This window comes from Conger conger, chromosome 4, assembly GCF_963514075.1.
Source record: "Conger conger chromosome 4, fConCon1.1, whole genome shotgun sequence".
Lineage (NCBI taxonomy): Eukaryota > Metazoa > Chordata > Actinopteri > Anguilliformes > Congridae > Conger > Conger conger.
Window position 1 is genome coordinate 65,093,705 of NC_083763.1, and position 12,137 is coordinate 65,105,841.

A 12,137-nucleotide genomic window follows, 5' to 3' on the forward strand; every position below is an offset into this window, starting at 1 on the left:
TTTCTGTAGCTAGCAATAGCTGATTCTATAACTTTTCAGGGCTGTAACTACTACATACTCTACTGTATGTCTCAGTATTTGCTTAAAATCAGGAACAATGTGTCACTTCAATCAAGTAACTGCTTGGATATGAGCAACTAAAAATACACAAAGAAACAGAGAAATTTCAAACCATTGATAAGCAAATGTCTTCCCTCTCACAAAAACAGTAACAGCTGCTGTGTTCATGGACGAAAATTCCTATTGTATCAGTTGAAATTGAAAATGTGCTCTCAGTGCTGGTAATAGTTCAAGTCACAAATAATCCACAACCTGCTTGGCCAACTGGATTCATTAAAATGGTAGTGATCAGTCCTTGCCCTCGGGGATCCTAACTCCAAACCTAAAAAATACACAATGGGCCGCTTTTTTGGGCTGTCATATCAGCGGAGACATGCTCAACATGCACAACAATGTGGAACTAGTGTGGAACAACTTACATAAGAATTAAACAGTCAAAGGCTAAAAGGGCGAAGGTTTTCTGAATAACCAGCGATGAAAGAAGTCAAATGGATACAACTGATTATGTGTGTCATTATATTAAGCAGATATACTTTTCACAATGTTCCACCCCCCCAACACCTGTGCCCAAACTGTCTCAACTCATTAACGCTAATGAAAACACAAGATTCAGCAGCTCAGTGATGCAACATGTGGTGATGACACGCTGGCCTGTGTTGCATATGTGTCACATGGAGACAGCGGTTAGTACTTTGACTCAGTTACTTTGAGAGGCCGAAGAGGCCTCTCTCTCTCCCTCTCTCTCTTCTCTCTCTCTCTCTCTCTCTCTCTCCTATCTCTCTCATTTGCTTAATCACACAATAAATATGACAGTGTTCCAATTTTATAGGTTAAAAAGAAAAAGGAAAATGTCACATAGGAACAGTGTACATCTAGTTGACTTGGAGTGTGAAACAACGGTTGTAATGGTAACTTTCCCAAGGAGATAAACAAGGCTCTCTTGAGGAATCAACACGAACACGAAAAAGGGCATAGATGAAACGCACATGATTGTTGTCTGGGATTTATGCACAGCAACTGCAGAAGGATAAAGGAATTTCCAGATGATTCACAACAACAATGTAATCTTAAACAAATTATTCAGGTGTAAAAACCGAGAAAATCAGTCAAAGAAGCGCAGAACAAAATAAATAAAGAGACAAATGAAAGGTAGAAATGTCTGAGCCTCAGTAGCTGTCAGTGCATGCAGAAGTGTGATAAATGAGTCAGCAGACTATGACTGATCAGAGTGGATCAGGTAAAAGGATGTTCCTGTTGCTTAGAAATGCTCTCCATATCAGAGCCAGCCTGTTAGTTTGTGCTAACATGTCAGGGACACAACATGTCCGGCACATCACTGCAACGCCACCGGAGGCAGGTCCCCAGAGACAGAGGAAGACCTTCAAAGGAAATGCTGGAATCAAAAAGATTGAAGAGGATTTGCTCCTCTCTATAGTTTAGGCTTAGGGCCATGAGAATTCCCCAGTTATCACGTTTGCCATGAAAATCTTACAGAGGAATATAACACCCAGAAAGTACCAGCAGGCAGTGCATTTTTAAAGTATCAGTGACGGTATTTGTTTTGGATATAGAATGGCTGGGAATTGGGATATGCCATTGATCGTCCACTAGCAACAAAGGTAAGTGAATGTGCAGAGTGAATAACTGAACTCTCTTGGGCTATTTATTATTTAGCTTACACTGAAATGTATCCTTCATAATTTCAATGAAAAAATGTATTATTAAGATAGTGTTCTCTTTTATATCTATTATGCTGTATATATATATATATATATAAATCTAACCATACCATGCAATGATACAAATTGAAATAAAGACTATAAAAGAGAGTATTTACATAAATGCATTTGCATATTGTAATATATTTCAACATGGTTGTATCTACTGGATTCATTACTGTTTATTTTTGCTCATGTGAAGATTTTGCCCTGCCAAAGGCCAGATCTTTCTTGGCTCCAAACACTTACTATCAGCTGCTACCATTAATAATGCCTGCCGTGAAATGAAATGGGCAGTAATGAACTTTTTATTTTTACTCAGCGAGGGCCAGATGACCCCTGGGGGCAGAAGGTGGCTGCTGACCTCATTTCATGGACACAATATAATCACCCCCGAGAGGCGCAATATTCAACAATGCAAGTCTGAGTCTTTTACAGACAGCTGCTAAGCTCAACTAAATGAGACTAAGTGTTAGGTCAGACCAAGGTCAAAGGAATCGCACTGGACATTCCTGCAGAGCTACACAACCTGCTGAATTCTCCCTTCTTATGGAAATTGGCCATTGATGGGCAGGCTGTGATATTTCCTGGGCAATTACGGCCTCCTCCCCCTGTCATCCATATCATTCTGTCACGGTATTTCATACGTATATTAATTCATGGCCTGAAATCCCCCCTTCGTTCTCCATGACGGTGGAGTGAAGCCCTGACCTGTTGTCTGTGTCGTTTGGAGTGATCCATGACAATGAGATCCAGAGAGAAGGGGAGTGTTGAGGGCGGATCGCTCTCATCGAGACCCTCAGATGCAGCGAACTGAAGAGACCCAGACTGATTGATGGGCCGTTGCCCCTGACATCAGATTATCCAGCAGAATTATTCAACGCGGCTTGGAGGCTGAGGCTACCGTGCGTTTGAAAGATGGCTTGCTGTTACCACCCCATGCAGGAAGCACGTGCTATGCTGTTATCAAACTCAAATGTTCCATTTGATATCTGAGCTAATGTAAAAACCACAACTTTCGCTAAAGCGAAAACGCATTCATTGCAGTGTCTCATTGGAAGATAAGGTTTGTATTGGGCAAAAACATATGGTTTTGCCCAATGAACACACATAGATAACTGAAGCCATAGTACATACAATATGGGACATTAAGAAAGTCCCTAAAAAGGTGCACATGCTTGTTGCTGGGGCATAGGTGAAATTGTACCCCTAGAAAATGTAACCCTAACTAATTTGTACCTTCTTTGTTTGGAAAATGTACTCATTTCCAAAGAAGACATGGCTGTACTTTCAGGGTACATTTGCTAAATTAGATCCTTGAAGAACAAAACTATCTCTCCACTGTGACTTTATTTGTGAGAGAGCATGGCTGCCTCCTCAGGCTGATGAACAGTGGGGTCCAGCAGATGATCCATACGAAGGACAGGCAGTGAGTGTGGTGGGGATGGATAGAAGATGACACATGAGCAGCATAAGCCAGCAGCAGGCCTGGAAGCCCTACTGCTCCCACAGTGGACAGGCCCACACTGCCAGGCACATTAAACGTGACTCACTGCTCCCCCAATGGCCATACATCCTGTGTAAGATGTGATCAGATAATACATACATACAGGCGCATTCAATCTCTACATACCGCAGAGGAAACCCGCACAGCGGGGACATGATGCTGTTGTGAATCTATGGTTTGTGAATCTATGGTTTGTTTCATTTTTTTGGGTGGGGTGAACCAAATTTTCATTTGAAAACACATCGCAGTAGTGGCCACTGTACAGATTCTACTTTGGATTCATGGGCATTGAGCCATTTAATTAAGCATAACATTACTTAATATCCCACTTAAATGTATTATCCAAAGTAATTAAATGCTAATTAATTGTATTTTAAATTGATAATTGGCTTGTGTATTGAGGTATTACAGGAGAGCAGTATAATTCCAGCAAAAGGTTAATCTTCAGTCTCTGATGCAATGCAAATATATTTTAAGAATAAGGATAAATTCAATTACTTTCATTCGCTCAACAGTATTCTGAGTTTAGTCACTTTTAATTGCAGTGGACAAAACATGTTTTTGGTATCTGACGTGAATGAAGCTCAGAGCTACGCATGAGTGAACTCATTCAATCTTATCAGCCGTGGCTTTGTAGCCGTTCTCTTTCCTGTGGTCTGCCTCCGCGCACTTCCTTTCTGTCAGAAACATACATGCCACGTGACAACAGCTCCAGAAATAGGTGAGTTAGAAAAGAGTTTTGGCGTGTTAAGGCTCTCCTTGACCCCCCGTGTCTCCCAGGATGAGAACGCAATATGGCCGCCCACAGCCCAAAGGCAGCGCTTGCCTAAGATCAGCCTGTGTAGCTCTCTGCCAGGGCAGTCTTATCCACAGCTGCCACTGAAGCGCACCGCTTCAAAGAGAGCTGGAGTCTGAGCCCCCAGGAGCAGTGTGTTACATTAGGCCCAGTCCTAGCCCTGCTAACGCACCTCTCTATATGAAGCTATGACTTAAAATACATGAGCCCAATAACCACAATATGTGTGTGTGTGCTTGTCTGTGTGTGTGTGTATAGATGTGGGCACTTGCATGTGTTAATACAGCTGTAGTTCTAGATCTGTTTTTATCAGTAACCCTATGATAAATTGCATAATACAATTACAGTCTTCACAATCAATCAATTAAAAAAATAATACTGATGAAAAATGTATCCCTGAAACATTTAGGTACAGGAAGGGAAGTTGAGATGAAAGCCGGGTGAACTTTTTGCTCTATTCACTGTGTACACATAGTGGTACTGCTAGAAGCAGGTGGGGCTGCAGAGGGGGTAAGGGTTAGGGTTAGCAGACCAGCAGTGAGAGGCCTGGCCTCTCTACCCCACATCTCTTACCCTGTGGACCAGCAGTGAGTGGCCTGGCCTCTCTACCCCACAGCCCTTACCCTGTGGACCAGCAGTGAGAGGCCTGGCCCCTCTACCCCACAGCCCTTACCCTGTGGACCAGCAGTGAGAGGCCTGGCCTCTCTACCCCACAGCTCTTACCCTGTGGACCAGCAGTGAGAGGCCTGGCCCCCTAACCCACAGCCCTTACCCTGTGGACCAGCAGTGAGAGGCCTGGCCCCTCTACCCCACAGCCCTTACCCTGTGGACCAGCAGTGAGAGGCCTGGCCTCTCTACCCCACAGCTCTTACCCTGTGGACCAGCAGTGAGAGGCCTGGCCTCTCTACCCCACAGCTCTTACCCTGTGGACCAGCAGTGAGAGGCCTGGCCTCTCTACCCCACAGCTCTTACCCTGTGGACCAGCAGTGAGTGGCCTGGCCTCTCTAACCCACATCTCTTACCCTGTGGACCAGCAGTGAGAGGCCTGGCCCCTCTACCCCACAGCCCTTACCCTGTGGACCAGCAGTGAGAGGCCTGGTCTCTCTAACCCACAGCTCTTACCCTGTGGACCAGCAGTGAGAGGCCTGGCCTCTCTACCCCACAGCCCTTACCCTGTGGACCAGCAGTGAGAGGCCTGGCCCCTCTACCCCACAGCCCTTACCCTGTGGACCAGCAGTGAGAGGCCTGGCCTCTCTACCCCACAGCCCTTACCCTGTGGACCAGCAGTGAGAGGCCTGGCCCCTCTACCCCACAGCCCTTACCCTGTGGACCAGCAGTGAGAGGCCTGGCCCCCTAACCCACAGCCCTTACCCTGTGGACCAGCAGTGAGAGGCCTGGCCTCTCTACCCCACAGCTCTTACCCTGTGGACCAGCAGTGAGAGGCCTGGCCTCTCTACCCCACAGCTCTTACCCTGCAGGGCCTGCAGCTTGTGGGTCTGGATGATGATGCAGAGCTGCAGCACCAGCTGGGGGGCGCTCTCCAGGAAGGTGGCCAGCAGGTGCAGCATGCTGACGTCGGCGTACTCGTACACCATCCTCCAGTAGAAGCGCCAGCGCTCGTGCTCCCCGCTGCGCCGGCTCCGGATGCCCAGGTAGATGGTGTGGAAGTACCTGCAAGCGTGGGGGGAAAGGGCCGCGTTCAGAATACTGTATGCCTCCCACAGAACTCGCAGGAGATCTATTTTTACCTATGCGGTATGACAACCTCTCCTGGTAACTTCCTGTAAATGCACTTGTACTCACACATTGGCAATTTGGCAGACACTGTATGGGTTTACAAATGACTGGATTTAGAGGCCCGTCCAGCAGTCAGCGATAAGGCAGTAAGCTGGACGTGGGGACGGATTTGTGTGTCATGAATGTCACAAGCCTCAAAAAAAGACTGTTTGTGTGTGTGCCCACGTGTGTGTGTGTGTGCAGCTGTAAGTGCGTGTGCGTGAATCAGTGAGTTAGCATGTGTACATGCATGAGACACATAATTACAATCAGCTTCAACTGGCAAACCTTCATTAAGCAAGTGGGACAGAGGAATGCCCTGTTGGCTTACCTTTAATTTCATTTAACTTTGAAATGCTACGATGTTCAATTCTGTCCTGATATTGTGCAGGTGTATCATTTATGCAATGACATTTCTAATATGCATGCCATATGAACATATACATTCAGCTACAAAAGGGTAAATGTTCATAACATGTCTAGGGACAGTTTCTAAAATGGTCCATAATTCTGGGTATTAGGAATAAGGCTCACTTGCCACCTCACTGTTGCCTATGACAGCAACACCAAATACCCACTTACAAACACAGGCCTAACCAAATACAGCCTTGACTATAAATACAATGGCTGCGCCTCATACATACACACACACATACACACACATGCATGCACACACACACACACACACACACACATCCACACATACACATGTGCACACACATACACACACACACAGTAGTTCATGTAAATGTGCCCTGCATAAAGAAAGCAGTTATTTTTCATTTCCGGAGCTCAAAGAATGAATTGGGCTCTGAGGCTTATGCATGAGCTTAGCTCATTTCAGGTGATTCTAAATATACTCTGCACTCCCTGCACGGAGATGAGAACTGCATCTCTGGGCTCAAGCTGTCTTGAAAGCCCACTTCTTGCTCTCCTGAGCCACAACAGCCTCTCAGCTGGAACGGAGAATTAAAAGACGCTCTGGAACAGACAGCTCTTTAAAGATGTAGCATGCACGTGACGTAACAGTCATCGTCAGTACCACTGGAGCAGACACCCCCATGTCAAATCCATGTGAATGGAGGTTTAATTGATGCTGCTTGACCCTAGTTCACCAGGCATCGCGTGTCTCTTTCACATTCAAGCAGCATGAGAGACGTTACATCACATCTACTTCATTGAACGTTATTTTTGATCATTGCTTCAAACTATTTATTGTAGCTATATTCCATTTCTGAGAAATGCACTGTCTGCCTTGCTGCAAAGCTGCTGTTATACAGTAACAATATTTAAAAGGATGTTGTACTTCAGGCTTTAGACAACCTATATGCCAATTGTGACTACTGTATGTACATTTTCTTTTAATCCAGAATATATTTTAAAATGTTACACTAAATGTAATAACCCATTTAATTACGGCTTTTACCCAAGTTACCAACAGTAGCATGTCTGACAAGGCTTGACCTACATCGCAGCATACTGTAGCAACAGTTGCCTCAGGAAGAAAGCAGATTATAAACAGGGGACTGCTCAGTGGCTCATCCTGTTAAGGCGTTGTTCTAGTGCCAGAGTTTTCCAGGGTCCACAGATCTTTACACCTGGCCATTCCACATAGGGGAGGAAATGGTGAAAGAAAAATCATGAAAAAAGAGTTCTAAGAGGAACTGGAAAGATTAAAATATTTCTTAGTATGGCATGTGACCACATACGGTACATCTGTCAAAAATATCTACAGCTCAAACACTGTTGAATTAGCCTACCGAGTTCAGTGGTTACTGTGTAATATCATATTTATCATTGTGGTGGAAGCAGTTTGCATAAAATGACAACTACAATACAGGTGTCACACAGGCATTTTCTTTTAAATTGAATGTTGAACGCATTAAAGAGATATCCCCAATGAAACGCATAAATGCATGCATTTGTAGATGAATAGATGAACCCAAAAGTATTCCTGTATGCTATTAAAATGCCTTCAGTATTACAGTGTATGCGTAAAATGTATTTAACATAATATAAAATATATTATGCTTAGATTCCGTGCAATAATGCATTGAAGAAAGGCATACTGTGCGTAAAGATCTCCATAAATGTCACTGTTATGTGTTAGTCATTTTACAGGCTTTGAATGCAGTATCCTCCAGCTGTTTACCTCAGGCTAGTTTCATGCTGTTTCATTGTACAGTTATAAATGCATTATTATATTGCTTAGATTGCTGTTCTTAAATTGTTGCAGAAAAGGCTTAATGTTTTTCATTTTGTAAGTTTGTAGCATTCCCTTAAATAATTTAACTGCAGGGCTGACTGACTGATGCAAACTAAATCACAACTAAGTTTGAAGCTGTTGGTGGTTATGGTGGTGGTGTGTGTGTGTGCAGACACTAGTATTAATTTACATCTCATTTAAAAATGGAAACATTTCTAGAAAAGCTGGAGGCAATTACATGCTAATTACCTATATTTACAATAAATGTCATTTAATGTCCTCTTTAAATACAAATAGCAGCTGAACTTATACAGCATGTGATGCTCACATTTACAGCAAGAATAAAAATGAGGTATTTAAATATAGCATAGTCAATTAGTCACCGTACAGTGAAGGTCTGGGAAAGACATATTCCTGATTGAGCCTCAGACATATTCCTGATTGAGTCTCAGACATATTCCTGATTGAGTCTCAGGGCCTCAGACATATTCCTGATTGAGTCTCAGACATATTCCTGATTGAGTCTCAGACATATTCTTGATTGAACCTCAGACATATTCCATGCTTCATCCTGAGGCTGTTAAATGGCTGGAATTGAATTTAGTCTGCACCATTGAATTATAATGTGTTTAGGAAGGCTGGAATATGATGATTAGTGTTTCAAACAAATGCATACATGTATGAATATGCACATGAAAATATGCATACATTCAAGCCACACATGTATACTGTATATACACATGTACACACATACATGTGCAAACACACACACAGAGTTGTGTGTACCTACAAAGTTTGATGAACATAACGGTCGTCATCCACTCCCCCACACCTTATTCCTACTAAAATAATGTAAATGTATGCTGTCCCAATTGATTGAATTCAGCAAGTCTACTGTAATGTGATCACAGATGATATAATTAAATATTATTATCATTATTAGTAATGATTGCTAGCAGCATACACTGTCTGTCCCAGTAGTCTGATTGCAAAGGGGTTGTAAAATAATGTTGTTGTGATGTTCTGCATTCTTTTGCAAAAGACTGTTCCTTTGCAACATTAAATTCAATAAAGTTTGATATATTTACAGTACAGTATGTCTCTCCAGGTAAGAAACCCACAGCCTCATTCTAGGTTCAGTGCCAAATTACATGATAGTACTGAAGGAAATCAACTTTACACACTCTGGCACTGAACAGCGTGTGAAGAGCCCCAGGACATCAAAACATGGGAAGAGGCTTATAGTACAAATGGCTGAATCTCCTAAAGTCATTCTAAAAATGGATTGCTACAGTGACTTAAAATGGCATTCTTTCCTTGTTAAACCACAATCTCATAAAGAAACACAGATACCTGCTCCGGGAAGTGAATCACGGGCATTGAATGCTTCCCAAAAACAAAAAGCCCATAACCAGCATAGCACCATGGCTTTGTGTTGTCTGTCAATCAGTGTAACTTGGCCTCAGACAGTGTGAGCGCTGGCTCTGTGCTTTTGGAAGGGAGGGTGTGAATCCGCCTCCTGCTTCCTGAATGGAGGACCAGGGAGCAGGATGCCACGGCTCTCTCACTCACTCCTGCCTGCCTCCTGCTCTCTGGGGCTCCCTACAGATCCACAACCGTCTACTGCTCCTCGCTACTGTAGCATACTGTACACTACAAACACTACTAACATGTGGAATGTGTGGAAAGCACTGCAAGCTCTTAAATGTCCAAAGTTCGAAATTCTCTTCTTTCTTTATCCTTTCCCAACTTGGGGTTAAAGCAACAATGCCATTCCCAGAGTTCACACAAAAAAACTATTCTTGTTACAAATTCAAGTACAAGAGAGTACATTACTGGCATTTGGCAGAGTAGGGGATACAAATGAGGGGCTGAGTAACATATGGTGCATATTTAGAACAAAAGGCAGTCTCACACTCCTCCAGCCTAACCACAGTTGGTGTTTTCAGATTACATTTCAGGGTAAGATGAAACATTAGTCAGATAAAAGGCATGGTTTGACCAGAAGAGTGTGCAACTTGTCTTGTAAAGACTCATATGAATCACTTGGATATGAGTTAAGTGTATATAATATGTAGTAAATGGCAAGGGTCTAGTGTGGCAGATTTATTATTGTGGGTTCTCTACTCTATTCTGTTCATGCGGTTTTCATGTAACAGCTTTTATATAACAATGTAGGGTTAGTCTCTTGTAATTATTCTGGGTTACTTTTCAAGTTATTTTCCACTTGAATTTTTAACCTGATGCAGGCATATTCTGTAAGGGCACTGAACTTCACACTGTTAACTTCTCACTCGATTCCCTTTTGCATTTCATATTTTTCCATATTTTTTGTGGAGGCATTTATGCTGTACAGCTAGTTTAAAAAATAAATAGCATTCCTTTTTGATAGTATAACTATCACTTCGCATTGTTGAGGCAAAGGCCATATCACATAATATTCTACCACTGTTCTTACTTTCAATCATCTGGAGACCTTGATAAATCTTATTCACACTGATTTAATGTCACATCATTAGCATGCACAAATGCTCGCTACACAATAAACACACTCTGACAAGAGAATCCAGAGAGTCCACAAGAGAATAGTGTGAATCACATGTGCTCTATCAGTCGAATGTGCTCTGCTAATGACAATTTAACCCACAATTTCCATTTTGTACTAGTCCTATAAACGTGTCAATATCTCGGAAATTACTTACTGCACACACATGGATAAAGACTAACATTAAAGAAGAGGCTTATAACATTCAGAAATTTGAGACCAAACAAATTTATGTCAGAACACATACATACAGTGTACACACTAAAATAATAGTTAGCACTGAATATCTGAATTTCCAAGTCAAGAACCAACTTTATATTTGTGCACAAACTTCATTCATGCAACTTCTGGATTATATATTTGTGTTCTTATATTGGAACATGATTTTTTTCACGTAGAGAAATGGTATCAAGAATTGTTAGAATATGCCTGTTATTTTCTGTCGCAAGGTGAAGGTTGTAAACCATGAGTGTGGCGAGGGGGCGGCTGGAGTTTTATTGCCCTGCTTTATAAATATGAGGCTGATAGTAATTGTAAACTGCTGCTCTCACCCAGCAGAGAGTCTTTTTAACAATCTGGCATCACTGTTTTGAGGTTTTATTACATCAGAGGTTTTTTGATATAAATATCAACGCAACAATATTTTGAGACATCGACAACTCAACCACAAGGGGGCAAAGTGGATAGGGTTAACACCAAACATTTTTCTGAGTAACTAACTAATTATCTATCTAACACTGGTTCTGGCCCAACTGTGCTGTTCATGGCAGTTTTGTCATTTCTAAACTAAGGAGAAAACCCCAGAAGGAACTGCAGTCTTTGGGCCCAGCTTCTGCAAGCTTGGTAGCAGGTTTATTGTGAACAGAGGTATGAAATATATCTCTCTGTGCAATTTACACTTCTAAAGCCTCAAACATTGAACATGTAAATGTGTCAGGCCAAGTATATGTTTACTTCTGTTGTTACTCTTTTTCATTTCTGCCCAAGGCAAACAGTCCATTGGTCTCATGGTGGTAGAATGAGTAAAGGAAGCTCATGTGTTCTTACAATTTCATTTTTATAAGGAGAAACAATTTATTCTGTAGCTCCTCGTTCTTCTCCCTTTGACACAACACCCACTGCTAATTTCCTCTGTTCTCCAGTTATAATTCCCAACAGCAAATTAATCTTATTATGAGGGAAGCATTCCCACTGATGCTTAATCTGAATGAACTGTTTCTGCAAATTCTCAATTCAGTCCATGTGCTTCCTTCCACATTAAAAGGATTTGTCAAACTTTTGCCGCTATTTAATTAACATTGCATTGACTTCTAAGGGACACAACCATAAGGATGGCCTCAGCTTAACTCATTGTCAACTCATTGCAACAAGGTCTTGTATTATTTGAGACAAGAAGCATCTATGAAATTGTAGTCATATGTAAATACAGGTTTGTTTAGTGAAATTACCGTTACCATGCTGATTACAAGACGCAGGACATAGACCGCATTGGTTTATCACCATAATTTTCAGGCTTGCCGAACATTTTG

The 12,137-nt window shown here is 42.3% G+C and overlaps 1 protein-coding gene across 3 annotated transcripts in view; it reads right to left on the reverse strand.

The window, feature by feature from the left end:
* LOC133127404 (XK-related protein 4-like) overlaps positions 1-12,137 on the reverse strand; it is a 60,082-nt gene that overhangs the window by 12,249 nt on the left and 35,696 nt on the right. Inside the window, exon 2 of one of the 3 annotated variants that reach the window (XM_061240268.1) lies at positions 5,553-5,752. In XM_061240268.1, the coding sequence (XP_061096252.1) occupies positions 5,553-5,752 (200 nt within the window). Of the gene's footprint in view, positions 1-5,538; positions 5,753-12,137 lie in introns of all 3 variants that reach the window. The other 2 variants (XM_061240269.1, XM_061240270.1) reach the window with 2 other exon arrangements.